At 29.4% G+C, this 27,659-nt stretch overlaps 1 protein-coding gene across 1 annotated transcript in view; it reads left to right on the top strand.

The window, feature by feature from the left end:
- LOC107439215 (zinc finger protein Gfi-1-like) overlaps positions 1 to 6,861 on the top strand; it is a 41,499-nt gene extending 34,638 nt beyond the window's left edge. The window contains exon 6 of the mRNA XM_016051732.3: positions 6,287 to 6,861. Within this exon, the coding sequence (XP_015907218.1) occupies positions 6,287 to 6,477 (191 nt within the window). The 3' untranslated portion in view covers positions 6,478 to 6,861. The remainder of the gene's footprint in view (positions 1 to 6,286) is intronic.
- Positions 6,862 to 27,659: the final 20,798 nt, after the last annotated feature.

A 27,659-nucleotide genomic window follows, 5' to 3' on the forward strand; every position in this document is an offset into this window, starting at 1 on the left:
TGATTTTATATATATATATATATATATATATATAATATAGTAAATATGTAATATATATATAAAAGCATTGAAAGTTTTTAAACTTTCAATGCTTTTTCTTATCTTGAAAAAAACTATTTTTTGTCGTAAAGACCATGACTATGACTTGAAGACATATAGATAAAAGACATATACAAAACATAGATCCACTTTATCATATTAGCAGTTGAACATTAACAAAATTTGAACATTAATGGGGTAAGTTGTCTTCTAAATTGTCCTCAGTCTTCATTTCTATATTACGATATTAGATTTTCTCTATTTTTATACAAAAATTTCTAATCCTAGCATTAATACAGGCTACTCTTGGTCATATAGACTTTAAAATTTTCGTCAAAATGAAAACAAATGTCAACATTTTAAACTCTGTCGAATCATCATCTTAATTAGGTATGAAAAATCAGGCTATTTGTAGCGAAAGATTAAACTAAGCCCACCTTCCATAAAGTACCGCCTTTCTGTTTTGCATTTAAATAAGCTGGTCCTTTTATATATTTATTTTCGTATATTCATTATTTGTTTTGATTTATCGCACTCTTTCGGGAAAATCGGCGTAATTATATACTGTCGAGTTTATCTAAGACCTTTTAATAACGGAACAACTGGCATAATTATATGTCGTCTAGTATATCTCAGAAATTTCAATGACGGAAAAACCGGCATGAATATATACTGACGAGTTTATCTCAGATCTTTCAATAACAGAACAACTGGCATAATTATATGTCGTCTAGTATATCTCAGAAATTTCAATAGCAGAAAAACAGGGATATACTGTCGATTTTACATCAGACCTTTCAATAACAGAACAACTGGCATAATTATATAAAGAGTATATGTCAGAAATTTTAAAAACGGAACAACCGTCATAATTATATATTGTCAAGTATATCTCAGATTTTCAATAACGAAACAAGTGGCATAGTTATTATTGTCAAGTATATCTTAGGAGTTTCGATGACGGAAAAACCGGCATAATTATACATAGTTGAGTTTATCTCAGACCTTTCAATAACGGAACATCCCGCTTAATTACGCATTGTCGCGTTTATCTCTGATTTTTTAATAACTTTATCATACATCTCAGTAAACTTCGAAAAAGTTAAAAAGTAGGCTGTCTAAGAAAAGTACGATTACTAATGATTATTTCTTGAAGCAAGCCAAATAGCTTTAATGAAAATGGCTGACATCGCCATCATGCATTTTAGTTACACACTTTTGTTCTTATTTCTCTGACTTCAATTATTCTTTTATTTATTTATCAGATTCCAGTCTTATTTACGAGTACCTCCATAGAATCGAAACAATTTCGCTTTTCGGTTTCCCATTAGAAAAAAAAAAGTTACAGTTACAGAGACTCTGAGAGTAATTATGAGTGTAAGCAGGGGAATCTTTTAGTAATCGGTCGTTCGAATGCGGACGAGGCAGAGCTTTGGCCATTACGAATGCCTCTTGACCTGCAGACCACGTGTAGGGTTAAGTGCTCGGCCAAGGGAGAGAGCAAATCATTTTTTGTGCTTTCTCAATAACGCGAAGTGATTCGGAAGAGGACTTGCTCCGCATTAACTGGCCAATCACTGCCATCACCCTATCGTCGCTGGAGCTAGAAGAGGTTACTAGATTTGGCGAAAACTCTCCTCCTCACATTTTGATTTCTTGTAAGAACAAGTTGAGTGAGATAGGAAAAATAATGATACATTTTTCTGTGAAGTTTGTTGACCATGATTTATTCTAAACAAGTGAAATAAGTAAAAATAGTTAAATCACAATCATCTACGAGATTAAAGTAAGCCATAAAGAAAGTCCCTTAAATTGATTTTGGTGATTTAATGATCTGATTTTCTTTTACTAAAATGCAGTCCCTTAATTTAAACCTTAATAAGGTCTTGCGAACTATCCACCCCACCCATTAAATTAATTTGTAAATAATGATGGGAATCTATTATCCCACTTGTGACTTGTGCAGCCATCATCAGATACAATCAACTTGTTTAGTTACAGTTAACAATTATTAAAAATTAAATAAATGCTCATTTTTAGAGAGTTATATTTTATTTGGAGAACAATAACATAAGTTTTGTGAGAAACTATGTTCAATCAAATTACACAAGTGAACAATTAATATGATATAAATGGTTAATATAATATAATTTTTTGCACTGTTGTTAAATGATCTCTATGGCAAATTATATTTAACAAATTTCAATTAAAATCAAAAATTCATTAGCAATTAAACTAAAATCGTGACAAACTTACAATAATTACTGTGCAAATTGATTCAGTTATATTTTATCCCTATAGAGTAAAATTAAAGTTTTAATAAAATTTAAAAAAAATGATAGAATATTTGAATTAAATGATTACTTTCTTAACGTAATAATAATCTGTTTATTATCAAGACACAAAAATGTTTCCAAAGCAATCATGAAGAGTTGGTGAGCAAAGCTAGCTGGAGATTACACTCCTTGGTTTAAAATGTTTTGATAAGAAACGGAGATATGTAAAATTTCAAGAAATTTGGTCATATAAGACTTTAAATCCAATCAATTTTTTAAACAGTTTTATGAACTTTTATATTTGAGTAGTTAATAATTCAAATATTTCTTGTCTATTGACGCTGAAAGAAAATCATTCAGTCATGATTTAAGTAAAAATAATCACTTAATTACATTAAGCATTTGTGAAAGTTTCAAAATAATTCCAGGAAAAATTATTTATGAACTATTTATTGACATTTAAAGCATATCATACAATGACATAAATAGGAATCACAAGGTATGATCGAAATAGAAATGAGAGTTAATTACATTAAGGGATTGCAAAAATTTCTAATTAATTTCTAAAGATTATAAAAAGAAATATTTATGGTGTATTTAATGACATAAAAAGCAAATCATACTACGATTTAAATTGGAATCACTAGGAATGATATAAGTTGAAATAATGAGTTAATTACACTAATGATTTGCAAAAAAGTTTAAATTAAATTCCTGAAAATTTTATGAAAAAAAGCATTTATTGTCTGTCGACGACTTAAAGCAAATCTTACGATGATTCAAGTTGGAATCACTAGGTATGATTTAAGTAGAAAGGAACTAAAAGAACACTAAAGGTTTGCAAAAAATTTAAAATCAATTTCTTAAAAATTTCAAGAAAATGTTTTTTTTTTTTAAAGCAAGTCATACAAGGTGGTATCACTAGATATAGATAAGATTTATGAGCATTAAATTTTACTAAGCAGTAGTGCAGTTAATTTTGCCTCTTAGTCATAAGCAGTTAATTTTACTAAGATTTGCAAAAAAATTCCAATCAATTCCAAAAAAATAAATAAAAAAGATTCCCAGAAAAATATTTACTGCTTATATTAACACTTTAAAGCAAGCTATGATTTAAGTAGGAATCACTAGGTTTATTAACACTTGTTTATTAACATTTTGAAGAATCCTATGATTTAAGCTAGAATCACTAGACATGATTTATGAGCAGTTAATTTTACTTCGGGTTTGCAAAAAAAAAATTCAAATTAATTCCTAAAAGACTCCCGAAAAAAGTATTTATTGTCTATCGACTCCCTAAAGTAAGCCATACTATGATTTAAGTAGGAATCCGAGATTTGGCGCCCACCATCTGGATCTGTATCTTGGCGACTCTCTCCTCCTGTCCGGTAACCTGGACAATGATGCAAGGCCATACCTCTTTCAAGTACCGGACTGGACTGGGAAATTCCCACTCCCCATCCATTCTTCATGAAGGTAGAACTCAAACTTCATAGACATTCCGAACTTCGACGGTCCAGGATTTTTCCTGGCCATCTACGATTTAGTGCCCCTACTCTTTTTCCCACCCTCTGGGACTTCTGCCCCAATGAGCAAGTAGTGGGACCCTCGGGAGGTCAGAAACACGAGAAATTTGCCCCATTTTGATTCCGAAATACGTTTTGTTACTGTTATTGATAGCGTATTCTGTCTGCAGTTAAGCGTTCTTTTATTGAGCTCGGGATCCGGAATTATATTTTGTACTTTAGAGTCCGGCTAACATTTATACGTCCCGGATTTTTGTTCCTCTTTTTATGGTCCTCTCTTTTTTCTCTTTCGTCCGGGGAGAAGAATAGGTGTAAATATTTCAGGAATTCCTTTATTGTTTTTAGTACATAAATGAAGAACTCTTCCCTCTTCGATGTTTTGTTTTATAATAGTTATCATTTTATGGTTGCAATTGGGGATGATTTCATCACATGCATAGAGATGACTTCATTTGTGACGTGACTTCATTTAAGTTGATTACTTCGGAGTTCTTTTTTTTCCTTCAGAAGAATACCACCCAACAAATCGTAAAATTTGGGGTTCAGACAGTATAAATATAGCAAAAAATAAACAAATACGAAACTTAGGAAGTAGACAAAATAAACAATCTGAAGAAAAGTCCACTAAAAGTTTCTTGTATACTTTCATTTAAGACATTCTGGTAAAGTAGAATAAAACCTTAACTAATATATCCTGAGAGCTACTTTACCTGATAAAATTTCAAAAATGCAGAATACATAAAAGAATAACCGCATTTCAGTTTCAATCTTTTTTTTCCCTTCATAAACCTTCATAGTGATTGGTGCATGTTTTTACCCTCAAAACTACAATACAATACTTATAATAAGAATAGTTATTTGACTTTATTTTCTAAGAAGATTCCAAAAATATATGCATACTTGCAACCAAAATTATGTGATACTTGCAGCTTATGCGCAATAAATAAATTTTCTTCGCTCTTCTCGTTTTTCTTATTATCCATTTTGTCTTTATTGTGCTACACATATATATTGTGAAAAAAATTGATTGTGTTATATTTTTAATTGTTATTTAACGGAATTTGGTATCCCAGCTGCAAGGCACTAAGTGTCTTCCTTAGGTGGGCTTAGTTTGTTCGATAAAAGTCTTGTTGTTTAACACTAGATTGCCTAAGGAAGTCATTTTGACTGCTTTTAATTTCAATTGGAAAAACAATGATGTATATAATGACAATTTCTTAGAATTTTGCGACTTTTTGTACAACACGTAATTTTTTTTATTGTTAATATTTACTAATAACTTGCTATATAACAGTAAATAATATAAAAAATGTTAAAAATTAATTTTAAACAAATTTATTCACGCATTCACAATCTAGTCATTTTGACTGCTTTTGGGCAATATAGGTACATATTAATTTTCCGTCTTTCTAGTGTAAACCGTATTAGGTGAAAGTAGATAATAAACGGTTTTTCTCTCAGTTTGAATTTCATCAGATTTATTGTTACTTGACTGTTTTGTTTGAATATGGTAAAATAACAATTAACTAAATTGTTATTTAACAATTTTTCCGAGAAATTTCTATGGTCATGCGCAGTATAGTTAATCTACAAGCAGTTACTAAGCGTCTCACATCAAGCTTTTTCTTGTATTGGCAGCATATATGGCAGTACTTTTATTTTCGTTACTAGTACCACCGGTACAAGTAAAAAGTACGTACTTTTTCTTGTACTTCGTTACTTTTTAAATTTAGTACTTTTACTTGTACTTTCGTTACTTTTTTAGGGAAAAAGTACAAGTATTTGTAACGGAAATATCGAATGAAATCGTTACTTTTTTCTAAAACTCGGCAAGCTTTCTAAAAAAAAATAATTTAAATTTAAAAATAAATGCTTATGTTTCTTTAATTTATAAAATTAATGTGCAATATATATGCATTCACAGCTAACTTCGTGTTTAAATACCTTCTGTTTCAACTTCAGTGCACATTCAGTTATTGTTTACTAGCTCAAATATCACAAAGCAATCTGAAACCCCGTGTTTGCCTTGTTTATGTATGTGCTTTTAAAACGCGTTTCTAGAGAGTAAAATAATTTTAAATCAATGGTAATTTAAATAAATAAAAATAATAAATTAAAATCAATAGATAAAATTTCTTTTTCGTGCAAATCCATAAAAAGTTTGATACTAAAANTGTACATGTAGATTTATTAAATACACCTTGTGCGCCACCTAGGAACCAAATCTATAACCCGACACTCGAAATTTTTGCTCTGTTACAATCGTACCCTGTTACAATTGACCCCACTCTCCCCTATAGTTAATCTGCAAACAGTTACTAAGCGTCTCACCTCAAGCTTTTTCTTGTATTGGCAGTAAAAATTATGTTCGGATACTTCTTCAACCTCTTATATTTTTAAACTTAAGTAAAATGACTTTAACACTTTTGCATCTTATTATTTCAGGTGAGAAACCCCATAAGTGCACAGTCTGTGGTAAGGCCTTCAGTCAGTCATCTAACCTAATCACGCACAGTCGGAAGCATACGGGATTCAAACCCTTTGCCTGCGATATTTGTGGACGAGCTTTTCAGCGAAAAGTCGATCTCAGAAGACATAAAGAAACACAACACTCTGACATGAGGGCACTTCACTAGACCGGTTATTCGACTGTAAACAGCTGGGAAACTGTTCTACACTGCTGTTTCGATGTATGTGTATATTGGAATTTTGTCACATCGACTTCAAAATTAGCGTCCAGGGCTAACTATAGCTTCAAAATACCACGACTTGAGGAAGCTGGATTCGACACTAAACCGACTGTGATTATATTATGCATGGTCTAAGTTGATATCATGAACGAGTGATACGCATTACCAGTTGCTGTAATCTCTATACAGGCAACATGACGCGTCTTTAAAGTGAAACTATTTAGAAAATCATTCTTTTAAATGTGCTTCAAAGTCATAAATTAAAGGTACCTTTCAGATACATCTGAAAACCAACATGACTGAGGACTAGTCGATTGTCTGCAAAAAAAACGCGAAATTAAAAAGACTCAAAATTTAATATAAAAGTTAATTACGACAATGAGAAATTCATTTTTGTTGATTGATCTTCATATGAACAATAAATAAATAAATAAGAAATTCAATTTCATTTATGAATATTCATATAAACAGTAAATTAAATAATGATAAATCCAATAAAACTTAATTTCAACAATAAGTCAAACAATTCCAATTTTTTTAATGGATCTTCCTATTAACAATAAACTAAACATTAAAAATATCCAGTTCTGTTTACGAATCCTTTCAACAATAATAAATGAAACAATTAGAGATCCAAATTTGTTGAGGAATGAAAAACAATGAATGAAAAGTTGATGAGACTTATGAGTATTAATTAAGACAATAAGAAATATGGCTTTGGTGAATCCTATCAACGATGAATGAAACAATGAAAGAATCTAGTATCGTGAATGAAACTTCATATCAGAAACCAAGAAAATCAAGTTTTCTAGAAAATATTGACTTCAACACTATAAGTGTTCAATTATTAGTGTTGTCATTAAGCAGTTTTAGTTTTGATATCAATATTTCTGGAGTAACTTTCAGCATTTAGTTGAATATGTATACAAGTATCTAAACAAATTTCATTACTCCTCTATTATATAAGTTACTACACATCATACTCCAATAATCTGAAGAGCATATCTAGGTCAACGAAACAAAACATAGCCACGATTACAAATATGTTTCCATGTTAATTCTGAAGAAAATAATGAAACGCCGTTTCATTTTTGCATTGCAAATGTCTTTTTTAAAATATTACAATATAAATATTAGCCCATTCAAGACCGTGATCACGTGAGTCTCTTCATGGCCTACAGTATCATATATCTGAGACGAGCCTTTCTGATTTCAGCGGCTTATGATCATACGGATATGATCTTAATTTGCTGTTTTCATATCAGTACGTATACGAACACTTTAGTATGTATACTCTGGGACCGTGAGGGCTTGGGGAAGCGCTCTTTTTCTCTTCCTCAGCCCTGACAAAGAAATCTCCAAGAGATATCTAGTTCCAAAACCATATTTATGAATTATTATTAAAAAAAAATGAATGCCCCAAAACAGCCTTTCCTTGCTGTTTTTATTTTGAATTGAACGAAGACTTATCTAAATTTAAACATCTAGATATTTGGAATTAACTTTTTAAAATATGATTGAGCTTGTTTTCTTCACCTGGTACTTCCAGTAGCGGTACATTTAGTCATTATTTGCAGTTCTTGGGTAAAACAAAGACTAGTTTTATGTAAAGCCCTGGATACTTCGATAAAGTAGCGACATGCCGCCATCTTGGTGACTGCAACTCTCTTGTGACCGCAATTTTCACTGTAGAAATACTTAGTTTCAATTCTTAAACACGATTTTTTATTTATATTTTAATATTCTTAAAAATAACTTAAATATTCACTATTTTTAATTTAAATTCTTTATTTTTCTTTCTGAAATTATAAAATTTGTTTTTATTTCATGCAGGGAAAATAATACCTTATAAGTTAAAACTTTCTCATTTCGTCTTTCATAACATGCTGTAACTTTTTTTTCTGAACTCTTTGAAATTTTCTGCAATCGGTTTTTTATGAGGTTCAAAGGGTTAAATATAGTTAGAAATAATTAAAATAATATCAGTTTTTTATGTACTTTAAAATTAAGGTATGTGATAAAACAGTCAATAATCAGCAAATGGGAGCTTTGACACATTTAATAACAAAATAGATAAATTTTGATTTGTTCAAAGATTAATAAATATTTGTTCGAGAATTCTTATTCAAATTCTGAATTTAAAATGCAACAATTTTGTTTTGCACTATCGCTAAATTTTATTACAATGTATGATATATTTAAAATAATAAGAAATAAAGAAACTAAGAGTTCAATAGGAATTAGATCATTATTAAAACGTTGAAATTTAAAATTTATTCAATTGAAAATTTTTTAATATGTACGCTAATTTACTTTTAACTTTGAACGCAAAACACTAAAATATTTCAATGCTATTAATATCTATTTGTTTAGCTTTCTAGCGAAAAAATTATTTAAGTAAAAAACAACATTTTTAATCTATTATCTTTCAGGTGAATATATTTAATACAACTGAATTTATCAAACCTCTAATTGAAAAAAAAAGCGAAACATATTCGCTTTACATAATTAATAAATAATATCTTTTCAAAATTTGTAACAAATGAATAAATAAATAATTTTCGAACTTACTTGACAAAATCTTCTGTTTTCGATTGGCTTCTATTTATCACTGCCAATTCTATGCATCCATATTTTCTGCCGTTTTTTTTTATTGCGATTTCCAACTGGTAAGTGATTAAATTTAAAGCCGAAATTTGACTTAATTGAACATCTAAATACGCAACAACCAGTCATTATAAATTTAAAAGCAAGAAATAAAAAAAGTAAAAAGAAAAGCGAAAATAAAAATAACAAACCGGGCGCAATGTTACTTAGCTGTTTAAACTAGTCAACAAAATGGCGACAGTTTGCCCATGTGATCAGCGATAGCCAATCGAAATTGAAAGCGGCACAAAGGTCGTAAGGAAAAGAGTAACCCTACTTTATCAAGGTAATCTAGGGTTTAGCTTTATGATCATATTTAAATCCAAACGCATAACATGCAATGGTACATACGGCTCCAACTTTCATCAGAAAATTTAAAAATGTTGATTTAAAAGATAATAGTTCTGGAGGAAATTCTGTAGAATGATGTATTTCCTCAAACAATACACGGCATATCGATTTCTATAGACATGCCGTGAAATTCTGTACAAATTGTAGAAAATATATTTAGTGAATATAACGTGTTTCTTAAATTATTCTAGTCATTTTTGAAACATATATATTGTGTAAATAATTACATATTTGTAAAGTTTATAGTATTATTAAATGACGGTTAATGCACTCTTTGAATCAGTACATGTCGAAATTATTATTATCTCAGTAAGAAATAATTTATGCAGCCTTCAATTATTTGAGGTTTGATAATTTTTTATGATTGTTATTATATTTGAATAGAATCGGTACAGTTTTGTTTAATAATTATGTATAGGATATATTCAAAAAGCATGTACGATCATCCTTATTTTTAAAGGGGATTGTTTAAGAGAAGTATTTAAAAAATCTTTTGAATTGATAGCTACAATAAATGAGCAACTTTTTAAATCAAAGCTTTTTTTTATGTCTCCTAAACGTAAGATTGATTTCCGTAGTTTGACTTTTTTATATACATCCAAAACAGTAACTTATTCCATGCATTTTAACTTTTTATATGTTCCTTAAACATTTAATTATTTTCCGTGCCTTAATATTTTTAAATATTTCATAAACATTGAATTGTTCAACGAACTTTAACTTTTATTTATATGTTTCTTAACCCCTTGGGGACGGGTGATTCAAAAAAGCATTCGTATAAAATCGGAATCAAGTTTTAATTAAATAAAAAACGGTAACTTAAATGCAGTCGTTGCTAATTTGACAGACTTACATTGCTTTTACTTTAATTATTGTTAGTTTAATCATATATATAATCAATGTTAGTTCAAAGTATAACTAAATAGTTTTATTTTGAACAAAGTAATGATGAATTAAATAAATCAAGCAATTATAACTCCTCCCAGAAATAAACTGCTAAAGAAATACTTTGATTACCAGTTTTATCTTTTTACCCTGATTGATACAGTTTTATGCTGTCACGTATTAGTGACAGTCGGCGCGAAAGGGTTAAGCGTTGAAATGTATCCTCAAGCTTAATTTATTTTCATGTTTTTTCAAAACATCAATTCAATCTCCGTAATTTAATATTTTAATTTATTCCCAAAATCTCTTAAGTTGTTTACAGCATTTTAAATTCCCTTATTTAGTCTAAACGTTAAATTAATTTCCACTTATTAATTTATTTTTTTTCTTTTCTAAACGTTAAATTGGTTGTTATAGTGTACATTTTTATCTAATTTTCTAAACGTTAAATTTTTTTTCATAATTTACTTTTACATGTTTTCTAAATGTCAAATTGTTCACCACATTTAGGCTTATTTTTTATTTGTACAACTTTTCTTACTTTTTCCATTGTTAAAGTCTTTAGAATTCTTATTTTAGAAAAGGTATTTCAAACACAAACAAAAGCCATAGAAGAACAAATCCTATAACTTTTTCAGTGAAATAAATTTCCTAAAGGAAAAGATGATTTGTGTGATTATTTACATTTTCTGTTTTTTTTTCATTTGAAAACCATTTATCTATTAGCAAACATCATGATTTTAACTCGTTTGAAACATTTTCTTAGATTTTTCTAATTTTCAAATTCTAATTTTTGGTTCTTTTTTCTCTTTTGGAATTTCATTTCGATATGTACGTGAAAACAAAGAGTACAAACTTGGCTGGATGTGTGCAATAGTTTATTTTGAAATTAAAACTATATTGTTCGATTGTTTAAAAGCGTAGCACAAATGTGACTTTTACGAACGAAAATGATGTACATGTGGTTCATTAATTGTTTGCTTAAGGAATTCCACCAAATAATTTGTTTTCTAAAGAACTATTGAATTTTTTATATTGATACAACTAATATTAACTTAAATATTAATAATTTAAATGTTTATAATTTAGATATTAATAATAATATTAATAATAATAATATTTTACAATAATAATTTAAAATTAAAGTATTTTTCAAAATTTTAATTCCAGGGTGGCTTAAAATTCATACAACGTTAATAGGGGGATGAATTTTATTTTGTTAATCTTAAATGAAGAATGGGGAATGGTTTGGGCAGCACTTCCTATAAGATAGTAAATTCTCCGTATTTTTAGTTCCTTAAATGCAAAATAACTGCAACGAAAAAAATTACATTTGGATAAATTTCCATTTTAGAATAAAAGTTGATCATGGAGAAAGAAAAAGTTGGAAGAAATTCTTTACAGGAATTTTAAAATTTTATAATTTTTTTTAATGTAACGTTTGTTTTATGCATAGTTACATCCTTTAGTTGTATTTAACTCTAAAATTCTCAAAATTGAAACACTATAGCAAATGTCATAAAGTTTGAATGAATAGGGAGTGTGTTGCGACTTTCTTACAGAATATAATCTTGTGAGCCTAGAGTTTATAATGTGTTTTTTTTTTCTCTGAGAAGTGGGAGTTCAAAAGTGTTAAAAATACGTTTACGTAATATTTGAAGGCTCCCTTAATACCTGTCTTAAATGAGTTTATTAAAGAATTATGAATCAAAACAAGATTGGCAAATTACATCTGACAAGAAATTAATAGGACCGTTATTTTCTTTTCTTAAAATGCCTGAAATTGTCAACGTTTGAGCATTTCTTTTTCAAAGTAAATTTAAACTCTGAGATAAACTTTTCTCATTTTTTTTTCGTTTTTTAAAAAAAATAATAATTGGTATATCCAACTGAAAATGTAATAGACTACGTCTGCTTTACTTGATATTTCCAATAAAAAGTTATGAATAAAATCAGAAAGAGTACGGAATATATCTGGAATAAATAGTATATCTAATAATAATTGGTAAATTCAACTGAAAATAATATAATACGAAATCTACACTGATTGGTAAATCCACCAATAATTGGTATATCAAGCAAGAAATGGTTTGATCTCTATTCGTAATAATTAATTGATTCAAAAATGATTTATAATATTCATAATTATTTATATAATATGTATAATAATTAGTACATCCAACCACAAATTGTATAGACAATACCAATATTAAAATTCATATAAAAATTAGACGTCAATTGCCACTTATACACTGTGTATGCAGTTGATGAACATAATTGTTGCGAAATATAAAATTTTGAGTTTTTACGGTAATTTGACAAAATTTTTAAAACAGAAAAATAGAATAAAATGTATTGTTAATTATATATATTTTTAAATTTTATTTCCATAAAGTTAGAAAACTTGAGCTGCTATTAATCTTAACTGTTAAACTTCAATCACAATCAAATGTCAATCTCTTCTTGTAAATTTATTTTACATGTTTCAACTTCTTTTTATTTGTCTTTTTAAGAATTGCTTAAACTATATGGAAATAAAAAGTGAAAAGCACATTCTGTAAATATGATTTATTAGAGATCTATTGCGAGGTTTAGCTGCATGGATTTAGTTTGAACAAATTGTACTGAGTTATTTTTCTATACAAAAAAAACATAAATTCTGTGTTGTTTAATTTATGGAAAATACTGTTCATGTTGAAACAAACTGAATTATTTATTTGTTTTAATTTAAGTGCAATAAAATTATTATGGAATTTATGGTCTATTTACTTTTTTGTGAGCATGTTGGTAATCAGAAAGTAAGTTAAAATAATTATATTATTACTACCATCAAAGGTAAAAATCTATTATTTTAATTCAAATATCAAGGGCCTATGTTTACATCCCTCAGCGTCTCACAGTGGGTTGATTGTAAAGGCACGGTTCTCAGAAGAACATCGAAGTCAAGTATCATTGGCTAAGTTTAGTAAGCGGGAGGGTGACCACTTTGATCAGCCTACGTAGGAACCGAGGGTGCACAGTATCGATTCTCATTAAACTGTTCTACCGAAAAGTGTTCGACTTCACGCGTAGGTCGTCGGGCCACCAAAGTGGAGAATCAAAATTTTGATGTCTTCGGATCATCCTCGGGAATGTTTCCAAGACCGTCGCCAAAAGCCCATTGTGCAGCTCAAGTGCCACGTAAATAAAATACTTACCTATTACCTTGGCAGCCCAGCAATTCATTTCACATCGTTTTGTTTTCTTTATCATCTCGTTTAATATCTCGCAGTTTAATGCCTTTTTTTTTATTTATTTTAATCACATAGATTAGAAATCTCTAATAAGACTATATTCGAAATTGCAATTTAATACAAAATGGAACTATTCAAATATTAGGGTGACCGCAAAGTAATGTCATTTCGGTGCATTTGATATTTGTTATCAAGATTTTATTTTTAATCAATAATGTATTCCCCCCCCCCGTTAGCACCAACCTTTTAATGCCGAATCGAAATGGATCGAAAAAAAATGAATTGGTTAAGACTAGCGAATACTTAATGTACTGAAACGACATTACTTTGCGGTCCCCCTAATATTTATTGAAACAAAGACAAGGGTTTATTTTCAACAAGTACTCTTCAATTATTATTATTATATTGAAAATTTTCTCCTATTATGTTCTTGCTAGAGCAGTCAAATTTACAAACAGCAATAAATTTTTCCTTTGCGTAAAAAATTAAAAAAAGAATAACAATGTAAACAATTTAATTACTCCAATACTGTTACGAAAAAATTCCCTTGCTAATAGTTTTTGTATGAACTGAATTATTTGCACTGAGAAAACACATTATGTTCAAATCAACCAGAATGTGGTAAAAATAACCGTGTTTCTGGCTACATGGGAACACCTTAAAAATCGGTAATTTTTACGAAAGCGTTTTGGTAATGATTTTGGTTTAGCAAAAGTGGTTTAGCAAAAGGGCAAAATTGATGGAATGTTTTTCTCCCCTGTGCACTAGTTTCCTATCTAATACGATAGAAAAATCGTTTTTACTTTGCGGAGAAGACCGCTGGTTAAAACACGCCTTTTAACCTGCAGAACTGTCAATGAGCTAAAAATAAAATATGTTTTTAAATTTGCGTTAAAATTTGGTAAATGTAGTAATTATATCATGATACCTTACAGCATGAATTATAAACCCTTTATTTGATTAAATATGCTTTTCAGTTTTATATTTTTTACTAAATGTGTGGTTATAAGGATTCTAAATTTTGAAAATCAGACTTTCTGCCAAAATTACTAAATGACTATTAATAAAACCATATTTTCTGTTTTATTAACCAGAATTGAGGGTTTTTCACCAGAAATGTCATTGCTATATATTACTAAAGGTAGAGCAATGAGCAACTTTGATTAGAAATAATTCAAAACTAATAACTGACAACATTTTGATAACGAAATATTCCTTAAACATATAAGGTAGTAAAGAACCATCAATTTCACGTCAAAAATACGTATATTTCACCTTCAAATTTTACTAAACATTCATAAATTTTAGATAAAACTGAAACGTCGAATTATAACAACAAAAAAAATGGTTATCCAAAAGAACGTAGAATTCACGTAAAATTATTCACAAATAAATTAGTTTTTTTTTTAAAAAAAAAAGACTTTTTATTAGGTAAAAATGAGTACGCTGTTTTTACTTATTATTTACGTCAAAAACACGGCAAAATTTATATAAGTTGAAACGATGAATTAGAGCAAAAAATGGTTACTGCCCCCTCCCATAAAAAAGCGTAAAATTTACGCAAAATTTTATGTAAACAAATTCGTTTTTTTAATGACTATTTTACAAACCACTTTTTACTAAGTAAGAATGAGTACATTATTTTTACATAATATTTACGTCAACAATATTTCAAAATGTACGTAAGTTGAAATGAAAAATTACACAAAAATGGCTACCCTAAAAATAGAAAATTTGCATGAATAACTTCGAACCGAAATTTAAATGGTAAATTTTCTTCACCAATAATACGTAAAATAAACAGAATAAATTTTACTAAATCTAAGTAGTAAATATTCTTTGGTCGATCTTCCTTAAAATATGCGAAAGTAATCTTATAAAAGGGTAGCTGGTAAAAACCATTCCGTTAATATTACGTAGAATATACCAAATCTTTTTTTACCAAATATCTCAATGATAATATCATTTCATCCATTGGAATGATAATATCATTCCAATGATGCGTAAAGTTTACGTATAAAGCGTATTGACTTTAACGATTTCCCAAAACTGTACGTTTAATTTAAAAAAATAATGGATTACTCTAAAAGTTTTCAAAATTACAATAGCGTTTCCTCGAATAATTTAGGATTTTATGTAATCTATTGTTTCATCTAATAGTTGTTGTGAAAGCGAGAAGTGCACTCGGCAAAAATTTTTGAAGGAGTGGCAATTAAAAGATTATTGGAAGGGACAACGGAAATTTTTAATATTGAGAGACAAGTGAGCAACTTTCAATAATTTGCTAAATAAAAGAATCACTAATTATTATTTTTAAAATATCTGGTATTTATATTCATTTAAAAGTTTGTTTTCATTTTGAATGATGCGTAAACTAATTTGGATGTAAATTTTTAAAAAAAATTATTTTCAAAAACAGCTGTTTTACTCCATACTTGTTCCTTATCACTGGTAAAGAGGGGACATGTCTTGAGCTAATATGGATAAGTTCTGAAACAAAAAATTTAATCCGTTCTCACTTTTAAAAAAGCGATTAAAATCAAAATAGAACAAATTTTAAGTCTAAAAATATTATATGAAGTAAAGAATCTTAACAAGGTTTATTTTAATTAAATAAAAAATAAGCTGTAAAAAATTTCTAATTTTTATTTATCTTGATGAAATTCTGAATTTTATTAGTTATCACTTTATTTTAAGTTTTTTTTCTATAACTTTAAAAGTATTTAATAAAATTAAGCAAGTGTTTTGGAGAAATTCAAAATTAATTAGAAAATCACTGCTTTAAAATTTGAAGAAAAAAAATCGTTAAAAACTGCTCAAAATATGATTATTTAAAGTTCTTTTGTACTGCGCATTCGCGAAAAAAATTATAAATTTCTTTTCATATTTTCGAAGTGAATCGTATTTGGCAACTAAAAAAAACTAGTTTGATTAGATTATTTTTAAAATTTAAAAAGTTTCACGCAATTTTCTGAGTTGTTTTTGTACATTTAAAAGAAAGCTGAGAATGATAAGGGGTTCTCTACAAAATTCGTTTTGTGTCATATAATGCAAAACTTAATAACATATCATAATACCTTACAATAATCGTCCGTGCACCAAAATGTGATTATAAATATGTGAAAGAAAACATATATTTATGGGATATGATCCCTCACAATGCTGATGTCATTTTTAATAAATCTTATTTCATAATACAACATAAAATTTGGGAAAATCCCCTTATCGCTTTGAGCTTTCTTTTAAAGAGTACAAAAATTACTTAGAAAATTTTCTTGACACTTTTTAAGTTTCTAAAATATTCAAATTAGACTTATTTTCACTTGTTGCCAAATACGAAGGAAGAAAAAAAAATTGAGAATTTTTTTTCTCACATGTGCAATATAAAAGAAATATTCCATAATTCCATAAATATTTAAGCGAAGTTTACGAAATTTTATGTAGTTGTTGAAAATAACTACCAAAGTCATCGATACTCACAGTTACGATCACAGTCATAAGCTTATTGCCTATTTTTCTGGCATAGGGTGCTCAAAAAAAGTTTTTTATTTTTTATTTTTTCAAAATTTATTGTCGGACTCTTAAACATTTAAAAGCTTGAAACTTTATTGTTAAGTATGAAAAATCACATGAACTAAATACTTTTAAAGTTATAAAAGGATTTTCTAAGTATTTCTTGAGAAATACTTATAAATACTTATTTTTTGTTTAGATTCATTATATATAGCTAAGACTCTTTAATTTTTTACTTACTAAAATATCGTTACCCTTGTTACGACTAAGAAAAATATTTTCTGGAATCATGGAAAATCGGTAATAGTTGAAGGACATTTGAAGGCTTTACTTGATTAGTGTAATAGTGCAACATCACTATTGTTTAATTTGAGATAAGCGTCTAATAGCATTATTGTTTCTTTTTTATCTTGTCAAATATGATTTTTGGTCTGAATCAAACCTGAAGTAAGACTAATAGATGAAGTAAGACTAATTCCATTTTTTTTTAAAAAATAAACAGAGTTGAATCACTATTCAATAAAGGCTTTCATAAAGTTATTTGATATTCAATATTGCAATTATATTTTTATTTTATCTGAAGAATTTGTCATAAAGTGAAAATATCCACTAAAATTTAATCAGAAATTTGTCCTCGTGCCCTTTTTCCTCTAAACTACCTTTTAGGTTTTTTACTTTCACTCAATAAGATTTTTCCTTCTTTAAACTACTGTATTTTAACCTAAAAAGTTATAGACATAGATTTGCTTAACATATTACATATTGAGTAGGATTTTATATTCGTTTTTGGATCTCCGTTTCTAGCATACTTCTGGAAGTTTCCGCAAGGATATGTTTGAAAAGTTTCATTAAGAATATATTCTAGAAGTTGAACAAGCTCTTTCAGAGATGGTTTTAATTTATTTGATATCTTACAAAAAAGTTTTAAAAGTATTTAATTTTGTTGACAATTGGTTAAAATTTGTATAATAACTTTCAGAAATGAGTTGACTTTATTTGATATCTTTCAGAAAAAGTTTAAATTAATTTAATCTTCGTTCGAAATAGCTTAAATTTATTTAGTATCCTTCAGAAATGGTTTAAATTTGTTTGTGCTAATTAAGTTCTCAGGACGGGGGTGAATTTATTTCATATTTCAGAAAGAGTTTACGAAATAGATAATGCGTGCTTTTTTCCAAACACATTAAAATGTGTTAGATAATAAATTTCTAAATGCATAAATAAATATCTTTGGTGTATGTTGCTGTTAATGAAGCACTTCCTTGTAAAAGCACGATAAAACTTTCTTTCAGAACGTCTATCCCCGATATATCAATGTTACTGTGAATGACCGAAATTGGTGGTCGTTGACTTCCACCGTTGAATGTTGACAATTAAATTGTCTCTCTGCAAAATAACAGAAATGTATACTAGGTCTATTTAGGAACCACTGCCCGGCATGCTCCACATCAATGCTTCTTTAAAGTATAGAGCCACAGCCAGGTATACATTTACCCAGTATGACCCTGCATCAATGTTTTTTTTTAATGTCAAGTGCCATTGATCAGTATGCATTGAACCAGTACTTTTAACACTGATGTTTCTCCTAATCAATCCTCAGCAGATATTAAAATATGGAATAAATATAATAATATCAACAAATTATTTGATATCAAATCGGATCTAACAAATATTTCGGACATTTACCAAAGCGACTATGTGACTGTTAACATTCACCGGTGAAAGTCGACATTTTTTGATTTCGGTTATTTACAGTAACGTCAATATATATTCTTAATATCTAAATATTTTTCACAAATTGTCGAATCATTGTACAACATTTTAAATAAAAGCTTTATATTGTATTGAGACTTTCTCAATTTCCTGCTTAACAAACTTATGAAGCAATTACAAAGTTAATATTTTTCCTTAAAATAAAAGCAGTTAAAGGTGCGTATTTGAGAGAATTGACGTTTAGTACTATACTTCTGGTTAATTTGAAACTATAAATCTCTCATTTTACACCATGAATACATTATTTCTTAGGAAATATTTAATTCATTCTATATAGCAATGAAGTATCAAAGGTTCCGAAGTGTATCCAATCAACTCTTTATCGATTCAAACGAACGCAGACGAAAAGTTTCTGTTCGGGCATCCCCAGGAGGGTTCTCTCCAGGAGGGTTCTCCTCTACCCCCTTCGCCACAACTCGACCGTTGATTTAATGCGATCAGTGTGCACCCAGTCCAGAAACAAACAACCCTGAGGCCTAACTGGCCTGTAACCAGTCAGGGCTAATCACTCGTTAGACTTGGCCGACCACTGATTGAGGCTACCGCGTCCCATGGGCCCCACCTACAATCAGGGACCCCGTTCTCCAGGGGCCCCCTTAGAGAATGAAGGTGTGTGGGACCTTCTTAACTGGGATGGGGAGTAATGGGATTTTATTGCTATTTCTGGAGAATTTGGCAACTTTATGTTAAGGATCTTGTGGACATATCGCTTAGGTGTTTTTCCACCCTTTCGATCGAAGAAAAGGATTAGAAGCGAAAGGAGTATATGATGTTCGATTTCCCCCCTAACCTGTCACGTGATTGAAAGTAATGATGATAGTCTACGAATAGATAGAAATATACCACAGTGTGCTAAGTTGGAAACTATGACTCTATTGCACTAAACGGTCACAACCCTTGGATGCAGAATTTTTATGAAATATATTTTTCTTATTTCTTTCATTGTTTGAATTAATTTAGGTCAATATAAGTGAAAATTATTATAATTTACGTTTACAAAATGCAGCGTGAAGCACCAATATATTTTTCTGCGTAAATGGTAAAATCTTTCAAACACCGCTAACTTTCAAACATTAATTTTTGCAATTTTCTCTTGCTTGTAGTTATTTAGATCTAAGAGAAACAGTTACGGTGTTGTTGTTTCTAATACTACTTGCCGTACCATCAAGCCTGCTTGGTGATACCAAGTTTACTGAAGGAAAAGGGTGCGGTTCTTGTTCTTCAGTGGCGACATCTATGGCCAAGAGTTCGACATCAGCCACACACACACGTCACAACCTGTTTACAAGGCGAACCCATTCATTCAGATCGTAATTTAGACCTGAACCAGAGAACGATCAATCCCCAATTCAGTACCCCCAGAGGCATGATTTGTTATAGGAACATGGATGACTTTGTGACCCGACAGATTTAACGAGCACTAGTCACCATATATCATACGAGGAGTAATTTATAGTAATTATAGAATTATAATTACTTTTAATATGGTCAGCCATAAATTTTATATTAAATAATATGAAATAAACTTTAAAAAAGCTTTCAATAACCTACTGTTCCCCTGAATTTTTGAGCCTGCGTAAAATAAACTGAACATTACAGCTTTCTCTCAGAATAAATAATGGTAACCATAATATGGAAAATTTAAAACACATGCTTTGGAGAACAGAGGGAGCATCTTCGGCGAAAAAATGTGGCGATCAGTAAAACAAATTTAATCACCTTTTTTATATCCAAACGCAATGCGATTGGTAACGACTGTAAATTTTGCCTTGCGGTCAAATTCATTGTTAGAAAATTTGTTGAATCAAAAATAAATCAAATTTACATACTTAAAAAACATATAAATTGTTAAAATATTTATAAATAGTTAAAAAAATCTTCATTAGAAATGAGAATAATTTCCCGCTTTTATACAAATGTTTTAAAATTTTATGTACCTCGTAAGAGAAAATCTTTTTTAATTCACATTTATCAAATTAAAAAAAGGATTCATTAACATATAAAAATTTATTTCTCTGTGCAAAATCTTCTGCCCTTAAATTTGAAAGTTAGAAGTGTTCATGAGTTGCAAAGGAATTCAGTTAAGTGTTTAATTAAAGTAACTTCCACCATTCAAAGAAAAGTATTCATTGCAACATGATAAAAATTTGCTCTTTATTATTGGACGTCCCACGTGACCTCAACGATGAAAGGAAAGTTCATCTAATGTAATCATTTTTCCGCGTGTTAATGGACAAAAGCATCATCATCATCATCATCATTGTTGAAGCGCAGCCCGGAAATTAGATTCCGCGATCTGATGACGTTTTTCGATGAGCAATTGCCTTCAAACAATTCGAAAGAGAGGTTTTCTGACTTTTCCCTCCCCAAGTATCATGTTGAAGAGACAACTAAACTCAACTGCTTATTTTCGCAGACGATAATGAAATATCTCCCAAAAGGCAGTCGTTTGATATTTCAATCGAAACAAGATTAAATCGACAAGCTCTCATTTGTTAAAAATGGAAAAAAAGGAACAAATTTGATATCGTTTGCAATATTATGTAATTTCAGTGTTTACTTGTACTGAATTAATATTATTAAATTCAGGCAAATTTTTACTTTAAATGATCTGATAGGTTTATTACGTTTATTGGCATTTAGAACTTTGATCTGATATGAGATAATCATTGAAAAAATAAAGCAGTGTGTATCAATGTTTTTTTTTATAATAATAGTTTTCATGTATGTATTTATTTTCTAATAACAATAATTATTATGAGTTAAATTTATTATTTTTGCACTTTTCGAAAAACCAATGAATAAACTTTCAATATTTGCTTCACTCAAATTCTTATTTTTATAGTTCAAAAAAGATTAGAGAGGTTTATTACATTTACTGTCACTTGCAACTTAAATCATGGTTATGATATAATATTTGAAAAAAATGAAGTATTGTATGTCACTTTTTTCTTTTATAATAACAGTTCATATGTATTATTATTCTTTATCCATTATTTTCTAGCAATAATTTTTGTGACAAATAAAAATTTTAATAATTGCATATTCATAAAAATCAGATTTCGGTATTTTCATGATATTAAATATCGCAGTATTAAATCAGCGTTTCAAACACTAAAAAATGTTTCGTTTTGGACGCTTTTTCGTTTTTTAAAACTACTTCATAGTCTGCATAAAACGAGATGATAAGAGATCGATATGGCTTAAACTGTTATTCATAAATAATTGCTCTGAATTAACAAAAAATATATAAATTTATTTGCAAATCAGCGTTATCAATTTACGCGAAAAAATTATGCTGAGGAAAAAGAATAGATTTAGATATTTTCATTTCACTGATTTCAAATTTGAAATTGTTTTCTCTCTACAAGATACAATTTTCATGCGAGATTCAATAATATATCCCCAACCAGGATTTTTTAAAATTCCCTCTAGCAGATACTGAGTTTCTCCCCACTTCTCTGCTACGTAGGGTGTTGTAAGGGGAAAGTGATGATGCATTTCTGTACATAATGTGATACCTTAAGGGCATGCGCTATTTTGTCTTCTGTGTTATTTTCAAAGAAGCAGACAAATACATAGAATAGACATATAAGCCTATACGTTCTTTATAAACTTGTACATTCAAACAAAAATTAAACAAAACTGAACACACATTTCGTAAATTATCTGTAGCTTTCGGAACAAAAATAATTTCAAAATTTAAATCTTCACACCCGAATTAATTTAGATCAAGTACTTTAATTAATGAGGCCGGGATAATCTGGTTGGCAGGACGCTGAACTCACGTTCATGAGAAAGGTAGTTCAGCAGGCTGAAGGCTCACCGTGTAGTAAACGGTGACTAATGCACGTTGCATCTATTGGGTCACAAAGTCCTCATTTTCCCATAACAAATCAATACCTTTGGGGGAACTGAATTGGAGATAGATTGCCGTCTAGTTCAGGTCAGTAGATGTATGAATGGGTTCGCGGTGTGATAGGTGTAACGTATGAGTGTGGTAGAAGTCAAATTCTTTTCCATAGATGACGCCACTGGAAAACAAGAACAAACACATCCTTTACCTTAATGGCCAACGACAATAATTTGCATAAATGCAAAAAAAAAAAAAAAAACTTCCTAAGTGTTACCGAAAAATACGTATCCTTTCGTATTTTTTAATACCTGAAATATTTGATCGATTTCTTTTAGTGATTCTTGGGGTATACTTTTTTTAATAAATGTAAAAAATTCCAATCACCTTTAATAGAGCCGCATGGGCTCGGGGAATAGAGTGCTCGCCTCCCAATGAAGTAAAACCTGGTTCGAGTACCAGCGGTGGCTGGTAGACATGAATTCTGCACTGGCTTGCACACAGTGCTGACGCAAAAATATACCCCGTGGTTGACGGATTATGGGTTAGAATTCCCTAGTCATTGAGCTAACTGTTGGAGGTTTTCGTAGTTTACCTCTCATGTAACGAAGATACAGATTAGTTCCATTAAAAAATCCTCCACGATGACTAGTTTGTCCCAGAGTTTGATCAAGGACTTCCCTCGTCCTCTAGGTTGGGCTCAAAATTATTATGCTACGTAGTTGAGCATTGATAGTCGTAAACTCAGAATTGGGTCGGTTGTCCAAAATACAACTTAATCGTTTATAATTAACTGGGATTGCTTGCTTCTTTCTTTTTCTTTTTTTATGTATTTATTTATTTAAAAAATTATTTTAATTCATAATTAAACACGAAAAAAAGCAGATTTATTGCAGACAGCTTTATAAAAAAATTATTAAATTACATTTTTTCTCGTTGCACATGAGAAATGCCGACTCAATAAGTAAATAAATCTATACCACTTGATACCACTAGAAATCACTATCACTACCACTTTTTCATACCATTACATTATAAAAAAAATCATTACGACTAAAAAAAAAAAATAAATAAAAAAATTAAAAAAAGCTGGAAGTCATGCTTGCTGTAAATTCCAATTTTTCTATTTCAAAAATCCTACTTTCGCAAAAGTAGAATTTCGAATACTTTGCGTGCGGTTAACGAAGATAACAACCCCCCCCCCCCACTGGTGAAAATTACTTTGTGTACCAAAGGTCACTTTTACAACACTTGTCCCATCTATTTTGTGAGCACAAAACACGTGTTTTGTGGGGAGAGTTACTCCATCAAAAAGGGCCCTTCTAATGACCGCGGCGTCACGTGCCATGCGGAGGGTCAGTGTTGACCCATAGACCCCGAGCATTAAAAATGTTCCCTTCCATGGTCATTGATGACGTAATATATGGATCACGGTTCGAAAGGCTGTAATAGGTGATCAAGAGTTGGCATCGGTCGTTTGCTCTTGTTTATTCGTGTGGGGGAGGGGGATAGGTAAGGGTCAATGGATAAAAATAGGTTTAGCTTTCATGAATTTAATGAGTTCTGTTTTATGTATGTTGATGTTAAAAATTATATTTCTGTTTTTGTTTTTATCAGAAGAATGTTAAAAAAAAATCATGCAAGAGTTTTGAATACTTCTTTTCCTAATACAAAAACTAAAGTAAAAAGTAGAAGTTAACAATGGTCAGTGAAATGTAAGGATGAATTTTAGACCAGACCTCCTGAAGATGGAAATGGAAGCATAATATAGAATTAATTATTTATTTTTACTTCATTAAATGCTGTATAGATCGTTTTAATGGCTAGGGTCTTCCTTATTTTGAAAATAACTAAGTTTTTATTAAATTTCTATTCTACTGATAACATTGCAACAATGAAATGCGTGCTGGTTATAAGCGTAAATGTTTTCTAATTATAATCAACACTAAAACAAGTACCTCATAGAACAAAACTCCCTTTACTATCACAAGTGTACACAAAATATAAAAACATATATGCGTTGCCAACAAAAGAATGATGTAAGAAATAATATAAGACGAAATAATCATTGCATTTGCTTGATGCACTTGCGTCTGGAACATCATGTGTATGGATTTTAATAAATTTTTTACCACTTCTGATATTAAATGTTCTTTTGAATGAAATTTAATTTCATTGCAAAAAATTACTTTTGTAATTTTACAGCTATGAAATTTTACAGCGGCCTAGGCCTATAGGCCCATTCGCCGAATACAGTGAAACAACAATTTTACAGCTATACTTTACTTAAACATTTTCAGATTTAATCTGGATCATAGTATGTAAAATCTTTCAATCAGTAAAAATAACTCAAGACAAAAGTTCGGGTTCTAAAAATTCATCTAAAATGTTCTTTCTTTGCTTCCTTTTACAAGACGATACTTTCTCTTAAAAAAAAAAGAAAATAATGTAGCACAAGTGTTTTATTTTTAAGATTAATTTTGTCGAAACAAGAAAATTTAGCCACCAGAATCTATTAATAACAATAAGAGTTTTTAATTGAAACTGAATAACTTGTACAGATTTTTTTTAAAGGAAAATCATAACAAGAAATTTGTTTGATATTTTAAATAGAAAAAAATCCTGCTTTGATATCTTAAATTTATATGTTTAATTAAATAAACTACGATTTCGACTATAATTGCATTATATAAATAAATACTAGGTAATTACTTGGTGCTGTATTGAGGAGAAGATAAAAATTTAAATAAATAAATAAAATTTATATTCCATTTGATCCACGCTGATTTAATTTGTAAAAATGTTTCACAAAAAGTTCAAAGGTTTATGACTATACTGTTAGAAAAATATGTTTAGTAAAATTTTAATTAAGATTCATGTTATAATATTCATGCGAATTAAATTAAATCTATGTGTCAAACAGAGATAAATTAAAGTATGTGATAGTACATTGAAAGATTAAAAAACGCGTATAATAGAGATGAAAATTAATAACAAAATACGGAGAATAAAAGAATTACGACGTTTATACTTTCTTTAAATCATTATTTTTTAAATGATGTTATGCTCCATAATATATGTTACTATTAGAAGACAAACATTTAAGATTAAAAATCAAAAATGAATGAAACAAAAACAGATGTTCGTTTAGTGGTGAAAGAGCATTAGCGCAATGCTTTTTCAGAAACCCTGTAAAAATACTTTGCCTTCATAGCGCATTATGAGCAGTGAAGCATTATTAAGAGCAAGGTTTTCTTGAAAGAGTAAAATCTTTATTGCGTGTTTAATATTAAGAATATAACTTAAAAGAGCGTTACGTATTCCCTATAGTTGGTTAATTACTCGAATAGTTATTTCACCATATTTATTTACAGAAAAGTTATGGTTATGAAAACGTATCGTCTTTATACTATGCGCGCAATGAAGATTTTACTCTTTCCAAAGGAATCTTGCATTCTAGAATGTTTCACTGCTGATAATGCGCTATGAAGGCAAAGTATTTTTACAGGATTCGTCCGTTAAAGAGCACTGCATTTATTAATATACTAATTTAATGCTCTATGAACGTGAAGTAACTTTACCAATATTTATTTGTTGTACTTACCTAGTTCATTCAACGATAACTTTTCTGTAATTAATAACGGTGAAATGACTATCACAGGAATTACTGCCGTATAGAGAATAAATTATGTTCTTTATACACCAGTAATTCCAAGTTATAGTAACTTCACCACTAATATTTACAGAAAAAAACATTGATGTATGCACTATGTTAGTTCAACAAATAAATTCTGTAAATGTTTCTTCGCATTCATATTATATTAAATTATCATATTAATAAACTGCTCTTTAAGAAGTGAACCCTGTAAAAATGCTTTGCCTTCGTAGCTCATTTTCAGCACTGAAACATTATTAAACGCAACAAAGTGTTCGATTTGAATTAACTAACGTTTTATTTTACGAACAAAATTATTCTTAAATCTAAATAAAATTGCTCCAAAATTAAATGTAAGAAAAACGGGTGAAATTTTACTTAATTAAATAATTTTGCATGTCCTCTACTATTTGAGATTTAAATTAACATTGATATGCATCTGATAAAAGAAGCATCCGGTTTCGTTACTAATATTCATTGTATGGATATCAGTATTCAACTAAAACCGAAAACAAAACGGTGCTTAACCACCCCTGTTACCTACTAATGCAATTTTTGTCGAATATGTGGTATTTTGATTCCATTTACAATATTTGTTCGTTTAAAACGTTAAGTTGAACCTTAATGGCATTTTTTGTTCGATATATGAATATTATAATATCGAATCCGTTATTTATATTGCATAACATACCTGCCAACTCTTCCGGAAGATTTTATTTTCATATTTAAAGTGGTAGCAATACTCTTGTTATTCCAATTAACTTTTTGAATTATAATGATAATTATAAATGAGTTTGACCACCACTACATATAAATAATTGCAATGAATATATAAAAGCATAATAATCCTTGCACAAGCGAATTTCAACTGGATCAAAATATAAATATATTTTTGAGTCAGATTGTTTTTCGTTTATTGTTTTACAACCACTCTGAAAATCCATTCTCGGAAAGAGTGAAAGTTGGCAGGTATGGCATAATAATGCAGTAAAAATTTATTAACCCTTTGACGGTCAGGGAAATGAGCAGTTTTCGTTTCATTAATTCGCGCAGTATTACGAGCAAACAGTAGTCGAAAGTAGCAGCTATTTTTCACCGCTGTTCTACCAAAAATGTCACCCTTCTCTGGCGATGCCAACTGCTCCGCTTTCTGGAATTGTTATAATTTCGTTGGAGATGGACAGTTACGCCTACTTTTTAATAGAGTAACCAGAAGACT

This window comes from Parasteatoda tepidariorum, chromosome 6 (genome assembly GCF_043381705.1).
Source record: "Parasteatoda tepidariorum isolate YZ-2023 chromosome 6, CAS_Ptep_4.0, whole genome shotgun sequence".
NCBI lineage: Eukaryota > Metazoa > Arthropoda > Arachnida > Araneae > Theridiidae > Parasteatoda > Parasteatoda tepidariorum.